Source organism: Microtus pennsylvanicus, chromosome 10, assembly GCF_037038515.1.
Source record: "Microtus pennsylvanicus isolate mMicPen1 chromosome 10, mMicPen1.hap1, whole genome shotgun sequence".
NCBI lineage: Eukaryota > Metazoa > Chordata > Mammalia > Rodentia > Cricetidae > Microtus > Microtus pennsylvanicus.
The window spans coordinates 106,607,982-106,630,325 of NC_134588.1; the positions used below are offsets into that span (position 1 = coordinate 106,607,982).

General features: G+C 40.4%; 1 protein-coding gene across 1 annotated transcript in view; it reads left to right on the plus strand.

Annotated features, from left to right (window-relative positions):
- Positions 1 to 22,344, plus strand: part of Ush2a (usherin) — a 663,496-nt gene that overhangs the window by 111,233 nt on the left and 529,919 nt on the right. The window contains 3 exon segments of the mRNA XM_075987373.1: positions 6,328 to 6,523; positions 10,218 to 10,363; positions 10,365 to 10,860. Of these exon segments, the coding sequence (XP_075843488.1) occupies positions 6,328 to 6,523; positions 10,218 to 10,363; positions 10,365 to 10,860 (838 nt within the window).

Sequence of the window (22,344 nt, forward strand, 5' to 3'; positions counted from 1 at the left end):
GGGAAAGCTAAAGATTCAGGATTCTAGTTTGGATGCTTTCGAAATCTAACTTTTGAGCAGTTGAGAGATTGTGTGAGACTTTGGTTCATGCCATTTCCATCCCTCGGAATTCCAAGCAGAGGTACCACTGCCAAGCTTCCTGGGAGCGCTCTCTTCTTTGGGTTCAAAGCCCAAAACTTATGTAAAATATCTGAATAAATGTTTCCCAATAGCATTCCCTCCATGCTACGCTAAGTGTTGCTAATAGATTCCTTCTGCACTTTTTCGTCTAGTCTCCCTTTAAATTGGGTTGCTGTGTTCTGTTTTCTGCCCTGTTTGAGGAGGAAGGGGTGTCAGTTTATAACCCCTTCATTTAACTTCTACTTTCTTTTTTTCTCTTTTATTATTGATTTTTATTGAGCTCTACATTTTTCTTTGCTCCCCTCCCTGCCTCTCCTCTTCCCCATTAACCCTCCCCCAAGGTCCCCATGCTCCCAATGTACTCAGGAGATCTTGTCTTTTTCTACTTCCCATGTAGATTAGATCTATGTAAGTCTCTCTTAGAGTCCTCATTGTTGTCTAAGTTCTTTGGGGTTGTGATTTGTAGGCTGGCTTTCTTTGCTTTATGTTTAAAAACCACATATGAGTGAGTACATGTGATAATTATCTTTCTGGGTCTGGATTATGCAATTTCTAATTTCAACCAAACATAAATTCAATTTATTTTCCCACCCAAAGAAACCAAAATGTAGATGAATTATATTAAATACATACAAGACCTCAAGAATAAGAATAAAGAAAATGCCCCCCCAGGCATAGAGACTAAATTCTGTAGTTCTCCAATTCCCACAGATGACTTCCTTGAAAGAAGGTCTATACCAAGCTATGGGAAAGGAGCTAAGGGGTTCTGGAATCCAATATACTTAGTGTTTCAGAAAGACAAGAAGAACACAGAGGAGTTAGGTCAGAGGTTCACAAGGTATGGTCTGTAAGTCTTCATATGAATGTTGATTGTCTTACTTGTGAAAACCTGGGGAAAACACCATGGGGGTGTTAGGGACGAAGGAGCTAAGCCATCATAGAAAGCCAGGAAATTACCAGGCTTGCAAGAAAATAAAAAAGCATCTTCCATGGTGAGAATTTAAAACAATAATAGTAAAGATAAAAAAATAAATACAGTAATCTAAACTGTTCCAGAAGCCACGTACATGTACAGCTGCCAGGCAAATATATTACAATAAACAGCCTATCTCTATTCTGGGTATTTTCAAAGCTACATGGGGAAGTAGAAGATTAGAAAAAAAAAGACTTTACATAAGAAAATACTAAAGGGTATGCAATGAAAACCACGCTGGTTAGAACTGATAGTAGACTGTGTATTGAGAGAAATATTAATAACTTAGTACTTGCTTAGCAATAGAAATGAAGCATAGAGGAAAAAGATGACTGAGAAAAATGAAGCCATTGTGAGCGAGCTGTCATGAAACTCTACAGGACTGTGTGAATCTGAGTGTGGTGGAACAGACAAAAATATACAAAGAAATAATAGCTAGAAATCCCCAAACTGTACATGAGGCCACAAAGTCACTGAGTCAAGAAGGTCAATAAAGCACACAAATGAGAAATAAAAAAAACTATAAATAGGATTATAATCATCAAATTCCTCAGAACTATTGATTGCTTCCTCTAGTGATAAAAGCAAAATATTGAAGTATCCAAGGAAACATACATATTACATACATACAGAGGAATAACTGCAGGATGACCGCAGACTTCGGTTAAAATAACTCAAGTGAGAAGAAAGTGGAGAAACACTGAACATGCAGAAAGACACGGCACAGCTCAATCCCGTAGCAGTGTCTTTCTGGGGGGAAGAGGAAGCTCAGTTGTACCGAGTATAAAGTTTCAATCAATTGCAGGCAGAGCGGCAGCATACAAAACATTTTGTGAAAGTGCTTCAGAGGGAGTAAAATACCACATGTTCCATGGATCAACACGTGGAAGGAAGGTGCTCCAAAAATGGTAGCTGCTAAAGTGCATTGCCTGTATGTTAACTCTCTCTAAGGGGCAATGGAAAGTTTAAACAAAATCAGCACCACTTTAAAGAGAGTGCAGTGTGGGAAAATATATGGCCATGGTAAAAAAGGGAGAAGGGGAAGGGTGTAAGGTTCTTATGCCACGTGTGAAGTAAATTTCTCCCTTTTAGGTCAATGGTGTAAATATGTACAAGCGAATACTCTAAAATCATAAAGTAAAACTTGCATTTAGTCAGTCATTGTGGACATTAAATGGATTCAATAAATTATCCTGATAAATAATTAGGAAAGGACAGATGAGGAAGCCCAGGAAGATTAGGTCAATCGGAAGAAGGTCGTGGTGAGCTTTGGGTCATGGCAATAACCATGTCCAAATTCCACATTCTAATATTCCACTTATGAGTGAAAAATTGGAACAACATGTGAAAATGAGATCTTATGAACAGAGCATATGCAGTACGTATGAGATATAGTTCAAATAGAGCGAACACACGGCTACATGTCAGCTGTGGAGAGATGACGCTTGCCAGCAAGAGCTGGAGGAAAGCTGCCGCGCCTTTATTAGTATCAGGAAACAGATTTTACTGCAACCGTTTTATGGAGGGTACTAAAAACAATTATATATTGCAAAGGGAATTGTTTTCATTTTAATGATAAGCCCTACTGATTCTTAACATTTGTGTGCCAAACAAAATAACTATATATAGAAAGCAAACATCAATAGAACTGAATGAAAAAATAGAAAAAAAATCTCAATTTCATGTGAAAATATCAATACCCCTTGTCTTCAATAACCATGAAAAACAAATGGACAGAAAATCAGTAAGTATATAGATTACAGCAACACTATCAACAAAGTTGACCTCATTGATGTTGACTGAGCCCTCAGTCCAGCAACAGTCAAGGGTTGCAGCGTCGTTTTGAGAGCTATGGAAAATATCTACCAAAATAAACCAGATTCTGGGCCATAAAACATGCCTCAGCAGACTGTAAATTATTTGAATAATATAAAGTATATTAACTGATCAGTTAAATTAGGAATATTAGAAATACACAAGATATTCAGAAACATGTATAAATATTTAGAAACTGACCTATTTCTTAATAACCCATAGATCACAAAACAGTCAAAATGGAAATCGGGAGCCAGGGACAGTGGTTCAGACCTACAGTCTCTGCCCTTCGAGGCTAAAGTGGGAGGATCTTTAGTTCAAAACCGACAATCTAACAAGACTCCAGTTCAATAAAAATTTAAAAGCTGAAACATCATTCAAACTTATCAGACTGTTAGAAGGTTAACCTGGCAAGTTATCCATAGCCCCAAAGTGCCTTCTAGAGAGGATTTCAAAGAAACAGCCCAAGTCTTGTAAAACTGGAAAGAATGTGACTGAAGCCATGCTTATGAAGGCTGCTTCCAACCTGAGGCAGAGCATGTGGGTGTGTGTTACTTTTCTTTTGTTAATGTGTCTAGAAGTGAATTAAAACTGACCTGGATAGTGTTTTAAGCCTTGAAGAGCAGAGAAATGAACATAGCTTGAAATATAAAGATACATTTTTGTTCTTGTTCTCTGTTGTACCATTTTTTTTCTCTTTTCCTTTCTTCTTGGTCCTTGGAATCTCAATAATAGTCTGCCACATGACTGTAGTGATTAAACTATCTTCCTCTCAGTCTGTTTGACAGGGAACTGGAACATGAACTTAGTTGTGGTCAGCAGTGTTTGCTGCTTAAGCTACAAAAACTGGGCCTGGAGAGATGGCTCGGTAGTTAAGAATGCTTATTGTTCTTTCAAAGGACCCAGGTTCAGTTCCCAGCCCTTCTATTAGATAACTCCCAACTTCCAGAGAGACCCAATGTCTCCTGCCTCTGTGGACACACATATCAATACACATACACACAAAAATACACATAATTATAAATATAAATCTAAAAAAAAGACACTCAAATTTTGACTTTATTGGTTGCCTCAGAACTGGACCTAACTGCCTTGGTTGAACTTACTGAGATCTCTCAATTGTCTGTGCAGTTGGGTGACCTAAGAGGGACTCAGATGTCTGGTGACTGTCAAACAGACTGTTAGCTGGGGTGAAGGAAATAAAGATAATGTGGGCATTTCACTCCTCACATGCCCACTAACTCTCTCCAGGAGCTGCCTCACAAGGCAAGCTCAGAGCCTCAGGTCCAACGTGAGAGCACAGATTCCCAGGTTTACATACGTGTTCAAGCCCCAGTATAGAACATGTTAAGATGTTGGCTAAAGAGAATCAATATCTGAACTTAAAAGTAGATTTTCTTGGAGACTGTATCTGTTTGAAAGTGTTAGCTTGAGTCAGGATTGTTCCGTAGAGCTTGGCTGCCTTCCAATTTGCTATGTCACTTAGCCTGACTCCTAATTTGTGCCAGTTCTAATTTAGTTTTCCAAATGCTGGGATTTCAGGTATGAGCCACCAGCATGCTTGGCTTAGAAGTATTTTTTTAAAGGGGAAGACAGACTCTTGTTTTAATATGTGAATGGGAGCGATTAATCTGAGACAGTAAGTAGGTTTATGGTACCTGCAAATGAAATGCTTGGGGGGGAAAAAACCTGTATTTTCAGCTCAGCTTGAAGTAACTGAATCATGTTGATGCTTTTATATAATTATAAAACCCTCTACCATTTTCTTTTCAAACTACCTGTTAAGGTATAACCAATGTGGTAGAACTTTAATTTGCATGTATTAAACAAACTTTTTTTAAATCAATGATGTGAAAATAGTTATCGCCAGCATTTGTGCCAGAGTGGCTCACATGGAGAACACTATTTTTGTCGACAAAATGCTTTGATAAAACTCAAGGCAGGAATTTAGATTTGGGGGGAATATTATGCACAAAGGGGATGATAGTCATGTGTGAAGATAAAAGCAGACATGATTTGTGGGTAGAGCAAAAGAAGAGAGAAAGCCCACAGTAGTGAGCATTTGGTGTGTAGATGCCAGGTCTTCACATGTTCCTGACGACTTCAGAGTGGTTTAAACTCTAATTGGTAGTGAGAAGACATTTAAATTAAACACTTAACAATGGTATACAAGAGATAAAGTTTGGACACAAGAGACATTGATTTGTCTACCTCTGTCATTCCCTTTTGCTCTTTGTCTTTGAATGGATATTCTTGATGCATAGAGTGTGTGTAGTTATTTGACAGACACGCAGCGTGTGTCCAGGCTTCTGGGGTACTTGCTGCCTGTTTGGAGAGAAGGATCCACACATATGAAGCACCAGCAAGAAGTCAGGCCTGAGTTACTGAGTGATGTCCTTGAAATGGTGGCAATAGGACACCTAGGCAACCAGGGGACCTTTGCATTTCATGCCTAGGTGCGATGCATGCATACCAAGAGATGATGGTTATGTTTGCAGGAAAAGGCATATCCTTCTGGGAGGCTGAGTAAGCAGGCAAATACGAAGTACAGCCAGGTATGAGGTAGCATCCTCTAAGTGCCTGACCATACTTCTATGCTCACCGTTTTGGATATTGGAGTCCATCACCTACAACTCAAAAACACTTTACTTTTTACAACTTAGATAGTTCCACATCAGTTTTCTTGTCTTATCTTAAAATGGTGATTCCAATAAGACCTCTGTTCTTAGAGGAGGGAAGATGAGACAACAATTATGCTTTAAAAATTTTAATCTGAAGTCCTGTCCCGGATATTTGAAACCGCGTGCATAATTGGCAATAATATTAGCTATCTATGACACACTTCCTGTGGAATGATACCACAAATAAGCGAGAGAGCATTGAAGCGTTCCTCGAAGAGGAACGGATAAAGATGTCTATCATGGTGAGTCTTCAGGGCTGCACTGCAAAGGACATCATTAACATTCACACTTAATGGGGCTGTCTCATCATGGGGAGTTTTTTTTTCTTAATTTAAACACCTAACTGCTCAAAACAGATTTGGACCAACCAGATAGTAAGAGAACAGGGTGACTGGGAGCCAGAGCTGGGGAGATTAAATTAGCTGCCGGCTCTTTTCTATTTCCAGGACTCGAATGTCTATATTCTGATTTCTTTATATAGTACTTAAATGCCTGATTCCCCATTCCCCTTTAGTCATATGCACCTGACTCCCACGGGCCTATTTCCACCCTCAGCCACCCATTAGCTCCCTGCCGAAACTCCCCATGTTTGCTGTCATGAGGGGCACAACCTGATTGCCTTCTTGTCTGTTTAACATTTCAAGATTTTTCACCTTCCCTTACTGTCTTGTATCTAATGAGGAAATTATCTAAAAATAGATACGTTCATCATTCTACAAAATGTTGCATCTCCTGTAGATTGGAGGCCAGTGTGATTGGAAGAGACATGTGCCTGGGACACAGCGCCTTCCATGCCAGGATGAATTCTTGGACCTGCAGGCATTGGATCCTGATGGCTGCCACCCTGGAACTGCAATCCCTCCGGGACTGTCGGATGGAGACATTACCTGTCACCAGAATTCAGGCCAGAGCTTGTGCCAAGCACACGTTATTGGTACGTGCCAAGCACACGTTATTGGTACGTGCCAAGCACACGTTATTGGTACGTGCCAAGCACACGTTATTGGTACGTGCCAAGCACACGTTATTGGTACGTGCCAAGCACACGTTGATAGTCACATCTCTGTTCCCAGCCAATATTTGATTGCTTGACTGAAGGGTAAAACAAGTTCTCTTGCTCAAGGCTGGGGAAAACCAGTTTGGATGAAATTGACTATCTAAAAATGTCCCAATTAATAATTGTATCAAACTGTAGTTTGAAGCTTAGTTTAATCAACCCTTTAGAAGTTTCTTTATTCGGTAGATGCATTAGTTACACGGACTCAACTAATAAGTCATAGAAAAATATAATTTGCCTGCTGCATAGATGTTTCTGTTAGAAAATTAGCACTTTTTCAAAATGTTTTACACTTAATGAGTTCTAAGCAAATCATTTCCCTGCTACTTTTAATAGGCTGAAATAAATGGATTTTTTTTTCCAAAACATTCTGTGCTAAAGGGTACTTTGTGATAAATCTTTCCATTTTTTCTATTATATTTCTTTGAACTGTCCCTATGAAATGCAAAGCAAGTCAATATAATTCCACACATCATGTTTATTGCTAGAGTTACTTATAAAGGGTCACATAATTTTAATTTTGTAATTCTGTACCAAGCTGATTATAATAAACAGAGAGCTTTGGTGTTATTTATCATTTTTTTATACAAGACATGCTTTTTTGTTTGTTACTCCCACAGGTATTTTTCAGAAATTAGATTTGATTATAGCAATTTATTACATCCAGCATTTTTGAGGGGAACCTCCGCCACATAAGGACAAAATTTATCAAGTGCCCAAAACGCACCACGTACATAATGCACTTTGAAATTTTGATGTATGGGAATATTAGGGAAGTTTTCTGATGAAGTGCACTCTGTGTTCTAACTGAGCATGCCCTGGTTCCTGCAAGAAGTTTAAAAAAGACCTTGGCCTTTCTATTGTCACCCAAGACTCCAAGTCCTGTGTGGTTATACTTACACTGACCTGAACCTCAGAATAATAAATGTACCTGGCAATGATCTCTGTACCACACACATATGCACACACACAAGCACACATATGCATACACATGTATACATTTATATGTATGTATGTACTTACATGCAATTCTGGATTATGTATATATTTTGTAATATAACCTAATATGTATTGTTTGCTCATATATATACAAAATTCCACAGCTATGGTAGACACACATTTTAATTAATCTAATTAAAAATGGACAGGTCTGATGACATCACATAAGCTGCCCCTGGTTTAAGGAAAGATGATGTTAAGATGTGTAACATCGTTCCCACCTTTATTTATGACAGCTATACAAACACTAACTTTCAAAAAGAAACCCTGGCTGACGTACGGAGGAGTGGAGTGAAGAATTCATTCAGTGTGCCTTTCTTTGTTCCTGGGTGTGAGATATGTTTTAAATTCAAGATACAGAAGCAAGCTGAACCCAGGTCTTTGTGCATGATGGAGTGGAGGCTTCTCTCTTTTAGTAACACCTTTCCTATATTAGTTAGGTCCTACAGCTTGAAAAAGAAAAAAAATTAATTACCTAAAGTTTATCATGATCTGTGCCATTTCCTATTGTCATTTGCTCATTTTATTGGATGCTGCAAGTCTGCAGGAAAATATAAATATGTATTTTGTGAAGATTAAATCCTCACTTTAACAATATTATAAATAACGATTTCTTGAGTAATCTCTGCAAGTGAAATACTTTTAATAAAAACACGAACTTGACGTGAATATATATTTTCCTAATAGGATTAGCAGCCATCCTTGTTGAAGATTACCTCGTTAATAGGAACAAACAAAAAACCCTGAAAACACAAGGATGTGTTGTATATGTTTCAGACGGCGAACTGTTTGAGTTAACAAAACTGTTAAATCTTACTAATGATTCTATCACCAGTAAAATACATTACCACCAATAATTTTATTAAAGTAGGTCATTCATCTAGAATAAAAAGGGAGAAGAATGTGAATTAAATGCCAAGTGTGGTAACTCGCCCGCACTTGTTAGCTCCGAGTGTGATGCCCTGTAGGCCTCCGTGAGTATCGTTAGGAATAGATTACCTGTCAGGAATATGTATGGCATATTCAAATAAGCACTGTGCATATTTTTAAAACTGATCTGATATGAATCCATGTAGACCGATTTTAATAGTTCAAAATGAGTCATAATTCTTGTTAACAATACAGTTATTTTTAAAATTTGCAGCAATCGTGGTCCTTTTTTATTTTCCTTATTGAAATTAAATGGTATGCCTTAGGTGAGCCGTTCATCATTGTTAAAGAACTTGCCTTTCTTGGAGTTTGAATGAATTTTTGTCCATATACATACATATTATGCATTTTCTTGCAGCTTAGGGCTTCTTTTCTCCATATCAGTGCCTGAGTATGTATTTGACGCTTATTTTAGGACTAATTTTTTATTACAATTATACAATTATAGTTTGAAATAGATGTCTCAATTGATTCAATGCTGTGTAGTCAGGTAGTTACATTCATGGATATATGAGGTCTGTCTAAAGGGAAGGGATTTGCATCTAAACATCACTGTTGATTTTTTTTTTTTAAATTCCTGTTCTTGGCAATGTCCTTGTTGAGACTAACCTAAGTTGTCAGGGGTTTAAGTTTAGGTGACAAAACATTTTTCTCCATTTGTACAACGTATGTTCGTGCCCCTCTAAAAAGAAAAAACATAAAGCTCTGAGTTTACTTCATGCCTGAACAGGTATGTTTTGAATCACATGATTTGACAAGCGGTGCGCTGGCCTTATGAGCCAAGGCAAGTGTAATTTATATTAATTGAAAATGATAAAATGTAGAGTATACAGAGGATTAAAATAAAAATTGGATACATTGTATTTATGTCGGTTATTTAATGTGTAGCAGCTGAAGTAAGGGTGCATGTCCCTGTGCACAAAGAGAGTTATCAGAACAGTATTTTATTGTTTCTTCTCCCCCAGCTTTTAAAGGCATAGTAGTAAATACAAATTCACTATTTTATTTGGGATACAACATGGAGTTATGGTTTGTGGACAATTTGGGAAAGAATTGTTTGAGACTAATTGGTGTATCTACTCCCTATACACTTAACATATTTGTAGTGAAAAATAGTAAGATTGATTCCCTTACCAGCGTTTATGTATACATGTTAACACAGTTCACCATTGTAATTCCAGCCATGGTGATAGAGAACTGAATTCTAGAACCTGTTTATTTTGCCTAGCTGGTATTTTATACTTTGCTTACCCTCCTAGAAAAATCTTACTAACTCTCTCCAGGCAATTTTGAGTTTCAGAAAAGTAACTCATGTGCCATGTGACTTTTATATGTCAAAGTCTATTTTAAGTAAAATAGTTTTGAAATTTGTAGAAGTAGAAAAAGGTTCCCCATGCATGCAACAGAAACAGTGTGTCTATTCTGCATTTTTTGTTGCATTGATTAGCACTGATATTATTCATAGCATGCTGCTTACAGGCCCCATGTGAGAGCTGACTTAATATTTCGGTGGTGTTTGGCCTCGATGGCTGTCCAGAATGGTCCTCTTTATGGTTTGGATCTGTGTTAAAGGTTAACCTCCAGCCATCATCCTTGCTGCCATCCTAATTCCCTCACCCTTTCAAATGTGTTTTGTTTGCAGGGCTTAGATGCAATCGCTGCTAATTTGGATTGAAATTTCTCCAGAGTATTGATGATGACGGATGTGAGCCTTGCCACTGTAACCTCCATGGCTCAGCAAACCAGCTCTGTGATCCACTTCCTGAACAGTGTGCATGCAGAAAAAGGATCCAAAGGATTTAAGTGTGACATTTGCAGAGAAAACCTTTACGGTTTGGCCAGCAGCACTTGTAAGGCCTGTGACCGTAACATGACTGGCTCCCAAGCTGGGACCATCTGTGATGCCGAGACAGGACAGTGCATCTGTAAGTCCAACGTTGGAGGGAAACAGTGCAATCAGTGTGTGGAGGGGAGCTTCAGTCTACCACAGAAAGATTCCTTCCTCCTTTTGCCTTGCAACTGTGAGAAGACCAGGACAGTAGATGGCTCTCTGTCGCATGACAAATCAACGGGACCATGTCTTTGCAAAGCAGTAGTAACAGATCTGTGCTGCCACCAGTGTGAGCCTCACAGGTTCAATGTGACAATGGGCAGTCTTCAAGGGCACCGGATGTGTGAGTGCGATTCCTTGGGAACAATACCTGGAAGCATTTGTGACCTCGTCAGTGGCCAGTGCCTGTGTCGGCCTCATTGGTGAGGAAGAAGGTGTGAGCAGTGTCAGCCAGGTAAGAGACCAGCTCCTTTTCAGTGCAGTGACCACAGGGGACCCCTTTGTTTCTGGATGCAGCTTCTAAAGAATGTACCTCTAGCATCATCATTTTGCTTACGTTGTCCTAAGAGAGCTGTTTGACCTGCTTGAGACTGTCTTGTGTGTGCAATTGCTGTTTGTGGGGGAACGGAGCTACTTCCAGACAGAAGCATTTCTTACCCTGATATGGGTGTATTTTTTTAAAAATTAGAAGATAAATGATTGAGAATAGGGGGTAATTTTTTCTAAAAAAAAAAAAAAGAAGGGAATTTGACCTAATTATCCATACAATATCAAATATCTAAATGATGAACCAATTTTCTAAATGAAGTTGGCTGGCAAAATATCATGCAGAAAAGGGATGTATACTCTGATATCGTAAGGACACATCCAGAATTATTTTTAAATGTCATTATATAATAAGATAGGTAAATCCTGATCTCACCGTATAGAAACCTATCTTTCCAATTGTTTTCTGATGGGAGTTTCTTTGCTTTTTTTTCTGATCTTAATGAAGTAATACTTTATAATAAATTGATCACTTTAAGTATGAATAGTTAGAGTACAGCTGAAAGCTATATTGATTTGGGAAAATGACAGGCATTGGCTCTTCTCCAGGGTCTATGGCAGTCTCGTCGTGGGTCGTTGGTTAGGTTTATAGTAACAGGCATGAGTTCCCTCCTATTAAGCTAGCCTTGGGTCCAGGGGGACAGCTGTTGGTCATCCCAATGTGCAAGTCCCACCATGTCATCACTGGGGACACTTGCCTGCCTAGCAAAGTGAAATCATGCATTCAAGAGGAGGTGGAGGAGGACATGAGATGGGGAAGAAAGGGACGTATGATACGAATGTAGCTTCTTGTTCTTATGTGACTTTCTTTTTAAAATTGGGCTAGGGGAGAAAAACAAGATTGATAAAGTTGCTTAATTTGTGATCCTATGTACATGAAAGTCAGAAAAACAAAATTTTAAGAGCAAAATTAAGATTAGGGGGCCATGTGGAAGGGGACTGACTGGAAAGGGACCCCAGTAGAGGTTCAGATAAACTGATACAATTTAAACTTTGGTTGTGTGAGCGGCTATATAGTTACCAGTTTATCAAAGCTCATTGAAATGCATAAGGAAATGTAGAAAGTGTCACTTTAAGAAGCTATGCTGCAGTAAAACTATATAAATAGAAATTCTCCTGTCTCCAAAAGGACTAGAATGTTCTTATTCTCCTTTCTTCTCCCTGCCCCAGGAGGGCCCATACTCCACTCTTCTTCCATGGATACTATGCCACCACGTGTTCCTGATGTTGCTTCTGATTCTATGCCCAGTTAGGCAGATAGACTTACAAGTCACCTCTCTTTTATAGTTCCGAGGTAGGGGAGTCTAATTTGCTTCATTTTGACAGGATGTCTACCCTAATTCAGCTAATTCAGCATGGTCAGAGATGTCAGCATTGAAGTGGCCCCCATCTGCCTCCTACAATAGGCAGCTCTGGTTTTCATCCAGTCAACCATTTCCAGGCAGTGATAGGCAGAATCATTTCTAAGTAAATATATGAATGGTGCCCATTGCTACTTCCTTCTCTTCACGGTCCTTTGGTCAGGACTGCTTCACATGTCCACAGAAGAGAGACCTCCCAAAAGAGTCTGTGTGCATGTCCACAGAGAGCTAGCCAGAAGAGAGACCTCCCAAAGAGAGCTAACCATAAGAGACTTCCCAAGAGAGTCTGTGCACATGTCTTTGCTTGTATTAAACAATGAGCTCCTGTTATCAAAAATATGGGAAGACATTGATACAGACAATTAGCAAATAACAAACCTGGTTGCTAGCCCATCTGCTAACCTGTTGAGGAAATCCCTCCAGCAAGAATGAATTGCCTCTTTTGCCACAGCTCTGATCATTAACAAAATTGAAATCATTGCCCAAAGATGACAATGGCGAGCGGGACACTGCGGAAATACATGAACAAAATCTTGTCTTAGTTTTATTTGGTTTTTTTTTTTCAGATATTTCATGGTGCTCTCATCCATGGGCTCATGTCTCTCTCGCGCATGCTCCCTGGAACAAGGTCTCATCAGAGTGTTTCTCTGGAGATAGCGACCTGTGATGAGAAACACTGAGATGGAACTGTGACGCCCCTCCAACACCGCAGTCACTTACACTGTCAATCCCTCCTCTACTGCCATTTCTGATCTGAGATGTGGACATCTCAGACTAACCAAAGACGATTGTATCTGCACCCCAAGGAGAGCTTTCATTGAGTGTAAGTCGATGGGGAGAGAGGTGGAAAACTAAGTTCCAAACGCATGCACAATGACCACTTGCTCACAACGGTCTGCAGAGCTTCAGGGCTGCCACATTCTCTAGTCTATGTTTGGGAGGCCGTGGCGGTTGTCCAGTAGAGCATGCATATTCCCCACTCTTCCTCAGTGTCACCAGCTGCTCTGTATGTTTAAAGTGTCAGGATGGAAAACCGGATAGGCATGTCTGTACGGTGCACATAAAACCCACTGATGGGAGACGGCAGTGGGAGCCAAGGCTGACGTGTGGGGCGGAACAGCAGAGTTTGCCATGTTCTCTTAGCTCTTTTTTCTATTTCCAGTTTTCCCTATTTAAGATTGCTAGTGCCTGATTCCAAGAACAGTCCAAGAAGTTGCTCTTGTTATTACACGGTCTCTCCAACTTGCAAACTCTTGCCCAAGCATTCTTGGTGTGTAAAGCATTGGACTGTCTTTGTACCTGTGTGGGTTGAATGAGTTAATCCTTGTCTCAAAGACACTGAAATTCTAAGAAGTAAAGCAGGCATGGAGTAAGCCAAATATAACATGCTTTTAGTATGATCATTATGTTTCCATGATGGTGATGATGCCTGCCATCCTGCTCTCCTGTAAAGGGGACGGCAACAGCCCCACCCTTATGGGTGGAGTTTTGTGACATCTCTATTTAGGAAAAAAGCTTAAAAGTTAGACTCTTTAAGCAACCAATATCAGTTAAGCCTTAAACAGATAGACCTTGGGGGAGAAGAAAGATCAGGGCCTGGTTTGGGGAAGGCAAATGTGCAGAGTAATACTCCAAAGCCTTCCTTTTTAAATTTAATTTTATGTTTATCAAGATCTCCACAGGCATAAATTTACAAAACAAATAAAATGTAAAGGCTTGTGATTTAAAAGTCAAGTTGTCCCCAAAAGTCCTCTGCTGAGCTCCACCACACAAGACTATCCTGTGTCTTTGAATCCTTTTTTTAATGTTTTAAATTTTATTTTTTAATATTGTCCATCTATTGTTTGACCTTTGTGTTCTATTTTTAATTATATTTGTGTGTGTGTGTGTGTGCACATGTGTGTGCCTATACTTATATGGATGTCTGTAGGCCAGAGGACACTATCGGGAGTCGGTCCTCTCCTGTGTCACAGTCCTCGCAATGGGCTCAGGTCATCAGGCTTGGCAGTAAATGTCTTTACCTCTGAGACTTAACTGGTTTTGAACTTAGAAACTTTCTTTGACCAGTCCATGAGTACTGAGTTCCTCATAAGGCTCCTCAGCATTTCTTTTCCTCTGCCCTGATTGTATTGAGAGGTGGAACTGTTAGATCTACTATTGAACTAGCCATCTACACATTATACTTCTTTTCCTGAAAAAACTATTTGCCTTGTATTGTCTTCTAGAAATTGCTTAGGCATTTTTATGACACTGGGACACGACGTTGGCCCATTTTTCCATTCCAAAGGTTGACCACACACTTTGTGTTCCCTAGAGATTCCAGTTTGCAGGGGTCCAGGTGCTTGGGATTGCCCTTCTGATGTGGGCAGAATACCCAGTCCTCCCCCACAGCTGGATTCCACAACTCACCTTTGCACCTGCCCTGTGTTGGGTCCTGGTTTTCATAAGTCTCTGTTGATGGAGGAAGGTCATTGGTTAAGTAATAAAGAAACTGCTTGGCCTCATAGGTTAAAACATAGGTTGGAGGAGTAAACAGAACAGAATGCTGGGAGGAAGAGGAAGTGAGCTCAGAGGCCATGCTCCCCTCTCCTGGGCAGACACGATGAAGCAAGCCGCCAGGTCAGACATGCTGAATTTTTCCCGGTAAGACCGGTGCTTATTAGAGATGGGTTGATCGGGATATCAGAATTAGCCAGTAAGGGCTAGAGCTAATGGGCCAAGAGGTGTTTAAAAGAATACAGTTTGTGTGTTGTTATTTCGGGGCAACCAGGAGCTGGGGCAGCAGGAATGCAACCCGCAGCTCCCACAACACTCTGTCTTTACTTATCTAGCTTTAACTGTATAAATGTTAGAGCACATGCTCTGTTAGCTCCTGGAAGAATGCAGAGAGAAGTAATTGTAGTTTGTGTTCCTGGCGTGGTCTTTAGCACTTTGAAACATCAACTAAAGAGAGATATATGAAATTTTACTAGTACTTCAAATGGTATTCATAAAAATAGCATTCTATTGGCTTGGCTATCCTATTATATTTTTGTCTTCCCTATCTTTCTAGAAGTTTCTATCCTTTTTATTTATCTGGTTTTGGAATTTTCAGGCTGGTGTTCTCTTTGTTTAGTAATTCTGGTTGCTCAATGAGCCATTTTTGTCTGTGTATGAGTATTATTTTGTTCTATAGAAACCTACCCAATAGATTCACTGCAATATCTATACATGGTATTTGACCAGATAAGTCAGATAAGATTTGACCAAGGCAGGCCAAGTTGAGACATAAAATTATCTCTCTTTGCTTTAACTTCCACAGCTAACCCTCCATGTCTTCTCCTCAAATGTGAGTGTGGCAGCTTTTGGAGAGATTTTTGAAGCTTTGAAGGCCATACGTTTCTTTCTGGGTTTATTCGCACTTGATCAATATAGTTATTGTATACTTTCTATTAACGATCTTTATATTTCTCCTCTTAGATATCTGTTATTGACTGTTCTTCCGCTTTAGAGAAAAAGGAAAGATTGCTCAGTCTACCATGTTTAAATGGCACTGCTGCCCTGCATTTTCTGGGTTGTAATCTTGTCACGTCAAATCACTATAACCAGGCTTGACTCCTCTTTCTCCCAGAGCTCCTGACTCCTCTACCGTGAGCATTCTTGAGGCCTTGGCCTCACAGTGTATCTAGATTTTGACCACGTCTCCACCCTCCCTCTTACTCCCCTGTAGTCTAAGTCACTATCCAAGCAAAATCCCCAACTCCCCATTCTCTATGGATCCTTCTTCAAGGACTTCTGGCTTTTCCAGAAATAGACGGGTAGTACTCAAAGCTAGCCAGGTCTCCTCAACCCACCCTTCACTAGCTTTCCAGCAAAGGGAAGGGTGAAGTTGGTGGGCTTCCATGGCTGCCTGGCCTGCAACCTCCAGAGGCTCTCTCAGTGCATCAGTGTTTCTCCAGTCACTAACCTCACTCTGACTCTGCATTATGGCTCACTGCTTTCGCTCAGGCCTATGGTACAGAACCTCCATAAATGGTGATCCATAAATATTTATTGAATGAGTAATTATGTATAAAAATATCTCAGTTGCCTTTGCTTATTTTTAGCCATGGGAGCAGCCAAGTCCTGCGGAAATGTCCTTAGACTTCAAGATGATCGTTTTCCTATCTGCAAGGAGGAATGGTAGCTCAAACCATGTGCATTTTTGAAACAAAACAAGATGCAATATTCACACATGCATGGCATGAAATGGGGCAAAGTATAAGTGGGGTGATTGTAAATTTTGCCATCTTCTGACTTCAGAGTTTCCACTTTGATCTTTGGATTCGTTTTGTTTTGTTTCTGCCTCTTACAGTGAAACTTGCTTGGAGAAGACAACCCTTCTCTGAAGTAGACATGTTATACCACAGCCATCTCTGTCACTGGGTTCTACTTCCTTCTGGACAGTTGTGAGTCCAAGGTCCCATCCCATAGGGCATGAGTGCACATGGATTCATGCTAGCAATAGGACACAGAGGGAGAAGCTCAGCTGGGGATACACACACACACACACACACACACACACACACACACACACACACTCACAAGCCTAAGGACCATGCCTGTTTCTCTTCCGTGACTATAAATATAAATTGGCCCATGCTAGAGGGTGCCATGTAGATTCCTGCCCCACTTTCTTAAAAAGCATCATTGAGGAACGTTTGTGTAATGAAATCTCATGTATTATTAACCTAACCTTAGTGCGAACGTACAAGGAATGGGCTTAATTCAGCTGAAATTTATAGGCAATTTGTTAACACAGCAATGTGCACTGGAAGGTACGTTAGAGCCACATTGGTTTTAATACACCATTCAATAACTTGAGCAGAGGTTAAAAAGGCTGCTTAACCTCCATTAAGTATTTTTAAAATGCTTTAATTTAAAATTATTTGTAGTGTGTGTATAAAGATGAACGTACACAGACCCACACTAATAAATACGGCACTAAATATGTTTCCCCCTGGCTTTTTATTTTTTATTTTTTTGCTCCAGCTCTGGATGACCTCGTACCATTCAGCAGCTGTGCTTAATCAGAGGCCAGACCGAGAAAGGCAGGGGATGATGTCAAGCCATCCTGGGCTCGTGACCCTCCCTTGTCCTTGAGAACCAGAGGCAGAGAGGGTTTATTGAGGGCGCTGGCAGCTCTGAAATACAATAAAGCCTAATTTATAAAGGAAACGGCTTCTCGTGACATGTTGGGTCCTAATAGAACAATGCTTCATGCTTTCTTCAGTACTTGCTTCTGCCTCTTATTTTATAAGTCACATAGACTATTAGAGAGTAAAACAAAGTATCTTGTTTCATTAGGAAGCATATCCTCCTGGCTAAGTGATGGGCTCATAAACCAAATCTTATGAAGACCCTGCAGATGGAAATCAGGTGGCTGAGGCTCTAGGCAAAGCTGGAGCATCCATAGGCGTTGAGATCCGATCGCACCCAGATCATAGTGAAAACAGCAAACAACAACAAAACCTTTTGAAGTTAATGTGTTTTTCCCCAGCAAGAACTTAGTCTCAGGTTAGGCATCACTCTCATGACCAATTGCCAGGAAACAGTCTTACCTTGGACACTCTGGACTGCTTGCTTTGGAATATGTCGGAGGAGGGAAGAGGGGAATGCTTATTTCAATTTCAGTGTAGGAAGAAAAATCTTATTTCCGGGGAAACTTCATAATAACAGTTTCAATAATGATAGTAAAGAATAATTGTTGGGTACTTACGGAGTACCCAGCTCTGCCTCGGAGCTTTGCTGTGAAGTCCGTGTCATGTGCCTAATATTTCTATGATGGGGGTTGCACTTGCTCCCCTCCTGGTTAGGCAAAGGGAGTAGAATCTAACAATAGAAGAGGCGTTTACAAATCCCTGAGAATCTGACTCCAGAACGCATGCCCTCAAACTATGGGGACATTTAAAAAAAATAAATTGACTTAAATATTCATTAAATAATCACTTGAGGCTTCTTTAAGATACATATAGTTGCAAATATCTGTAACCTTCTCCCATCTTCAATGTCCCCTCAACACGTGGTTCTGGCTTGTTCCTTCGGGTCCTGGGAAATCTCATTTGTTGTGGAAAAATCCAAGTAATAGGCATGAAAAAGAAAAGAACACTGTCGTGGGCTGCCTGGGTGAGGGAATGACAAAGAGCAGAGCAGCAGGCTCTAGGAATGGGGTTATCTACATAAACTAAGTTGGAAGGATTTATAGACAGTTTCTGTGGTGCAGGGAGGATGCTTGGAAGTGTGCATCTGATAAATACTGAAATTCAGTAGAATGAAAACAGAATATAAAAGTTTGCCTTGGGTTATGGTAATATCTATATAAATATATATGTATGTGAAATTATTATAATCCCTCAGATTTTATTAGAGATTTCAGCATTTGTATTTTTTTTTATTAATTTTGTATTTGATGCTTAGAAAATGTGCTACGGTTAGGCATGATGGTGCACTCCTTTAATGCCAGCACTGCAAAGGCAGAGGTAGGCAGTTCTCTGTGAGTTCAGGACTAGCCTAGTCTACATAGTTAGTGCCAGGCCAGCTAGGGCTATTTAGTGAGATGCTGACTTTAAAAGGGGGAAAGGGGACATAAAGTGTAAGTGAGCTTCCAAGAGCCTTCCAAGATGCTCACACAGGTAAGAAAGTTGAGCTTGGGTAAAGCAGAGGAGTTCAGCAGAAATCTCGGGGTATTGGTTTCTACCATTCCCTTTTTTCTAAAAGCAAGAGATTTTATTGAGGGCTGATATTTCTCATCTCTCGTTTGAGCCATCTGTAGATGGAGACTTCTTGCTCATTCCCGCACCATTTGTTTCCAGCCATTCAGACCTGAAATAATCACACAGAAACTATATTAATTACAGCATTGTTTGGCCAATCACCTTGGCATATTGCTAGCTGGCTCTCATATCTTAAATTAACCCATTTTTATTATTTTATATATTACCACAAGACTCATAGTTTACCAGCAAGGTTCAGGCGTCTGTCTCCTTTGGTGGCTCCATGGCATTTCCTTGACTGTGCCAACTCTCTCTCTACATCTCTACCTGGATTTCCTACCTGGCTTTACTCTGTTAAGCCATTGGCTGAAAGCAGCTTCTTTATTAACCAATAGCAATAAAACATTCACAGCATACACCACCTCCCCCATCATCCATCAAATGATTTGTTGAAAGTTACATTTTCCATGCATTATGCTGATTCTTACACACCCCTTTCTGCATTTCCTGTTAGGCTGCACAAGTCTCTCTTTCCACTCACAGATTTACACTGACCATTTTCCCTCTCATAGGTAAGGAAATCATTTCATACTTTAAGGGACCACAGAGATTGATCCACCCATCACCCCATCCATCCACTGAGCTATCTACCCACTTTATGGCTGTATCTGTTTTGGCAGTGGGCACATCTATTTAATATGGCACTATGTGCCAGGTCCTGAGCTCCTTTAAGAGACACAATCACAAATATACAAAGTCCTTGGGCTTCAACTAGGAGAATCTGGTTTGTGGAAGTACAGGAACATTTAATAGAAGAGACTGGGGGATTCTTGAGGCATGGGACATATAAGAATTTAATAGAAAAGATCTGAGCTGGATTTTAAGAATATATAACAGCTGGCAATGTAGCAGAGGAGCGACCAGTTACCGCGGAGGAACTGAATGCAGAGCGTTTGTGGCACACCTAATTTAATGAGAGCACTAATTGCCGTGACCATAGGATGAGTAGTGTTGTGTCTGTGCTTCCATGAGCATTGGGTCAAAAGTATGGCAAATGCTGTTAGCATTATTTTTTATTAAAAACACCAAAATGATGGGAAACATTAGTATCCTGATTTGAAAATCGCTGCCGTTGGCACTGTATCCACACACCCTGATTATTGAGCCCTTCCCGACATGGGTTCCTTCCATGAACATCATCGTGTCCATGGTTTAAAGTGCAGAGGATCGTCTCCTAATGGCCTATAATGAGTGCTGAGCCAAGCGCTGCCCTCCTTTTCTGAGCATGGCCCAGAGGTTAAGTTTGTTTTCTTTCTCCCATTTCAGGACCTTAGCAAAGCCTAGTTGTTCATGGTCCCCAGGAGGGATATTGCTGGGAAATGGGCTCTCGTTGATGCTCGGGACAGGTGCCTTGCTGTGCGAATAACCCTGACAGGAGATGCTTCCCTCGGTCGTGCTAATACTGCAGACCTCTGTGCGTTCTGCAAGGCCCTTTCAGGGGTAGCAGTGTTGTGGTATGGGGTTCACCCTCCTTGTGCTGGAAGATGACACGTTGACTTCTCTCTGAGGTTTGCCTTGCTCAGGACCGAGAGTTGCCTGAAATAAGGCAGGAAATGATATGCATTACCAGGCTGTTTTGTGCCTATGAACTCTCAGCTCCACAAAAAACAAAACACCCTGGCCCGTCGGCTGTGTTTAAGAGGGCAGTATAAAGACATTTGTGAGGGAACGCAGTCTCAGGAATATCAGGTAAAATGATACAGATGTAAAAGGTGTGCACCATGAAGCTGAGCTAATGGCGTGAGATCAGAGATGCATTAAGTTGAAGAAGAAATTAAGGTCGGTTATCATTAAGCCACACTCGGGAGTGGAAGTTTAAGCAGAACAGGAAGGGAAGTGTTGTTTTCTATAGTTGGGAGCCATCAACTGAGAAGTAATGGTCTAGAATTAGGCACTTTCAGGTGAGCCGACAAGCAGGCTGTGAGCAGGAAGTTCCCTGCGTCATTCTAATTGAACTGCTTAAAAATAGGACAACTAAAGTACTGGTGGCATTAACCTTTATAATCAAGCTCTCGAGAAGAGGAGAGTTCACCTCCCAGCAAAGTCCACCATGGCTTCTCCCTGGAAGCCCCCACACGGCAGCATCCCCGGATACAAGTGCTTTCTTGTACTTTCTTTCATGACTGTTGTCTTTAGCTTATATTTCTAATATTTTTCTCTGTGGTTCTTCACTCTCCAAGATTTGAACTATGCAATCTTACGTACCATAATGCACCCCTATTTGTGTATCCAGACTTAGCTAAGAAATCATTTCTTGCAGAAATGATCCCTAATTATTTGAGAATTCTCTGTGACTCAAAGCTATTGCAGTAAGTCCAAATTACTTCTAAGCATCTATGCTAGTGGGTAATTCATACAAATTGGAGAGCTCTTTGTGCCCTTGTTACCAGCCTCAGCAATTTAAGGAGCCAGGTACTTTCCTTCCTCAGCTACCAAAGCCTTTGGGATCTGTGACTTGATGATCAAGGTAGCCAAACAGGCATTAGATGATGTGGCTACAACCTATTCCTACAAGTGGATATAAGGATCAAGATAGAGAAATAAATCATGTCATCTGACTATAAATTAATATAAAAATTATGTCGGTGCCAACACCTGGGTATTCTAGATCTTTCAATCTATTACTTTTACTATTTCTGAACAGAGTTTTTTTTCTGCTTTTAGAGCTATCTAAGATGTTGGGAACCAGCTTTGACAAGTATACCACTTACCAGTAGGGGTATGGGATTAGAAAATTAGGTTGGAAGAACAGAACTAAGAAAGAATCACAGAGACTATGAAGGGGGGGGGGGGGTCGTTACAGTGAATCCTGAAATCTGCTGCACTTACTTTTCCATACACTTTTATACCCCACTACAGAAAGGGGAAGAAGACAAAAGACTGCTTTAACACGATACAAAGGACAGCTAGAACAGTTATGTGCTTCAGTACTTGAGACATCAAGTCATTAATTCTTGAGAAAAGCAGTCTGGTGTTTAGGTAGTGAACCCATCCTATAACCAAGTATCCTGAAGGCAACCACTCTCTAGTTCAAACCTCCTAATTCAAAAGAAGGAGCAGAAGCATGCTTGAATTCTCTGACCTTAGGTCAGGGTGGCGTAGCTCTAACTGTATGGGCCATCTTAATATCCAAAATAGCAAATAAGCACACCTAGGTCAGGATGTGTAGTCACACCCGCTCTCAACAACTTTGAGCAACCTCAAACTCTCTGACCTTCAGACAAGGTGGAAATAGGCTCA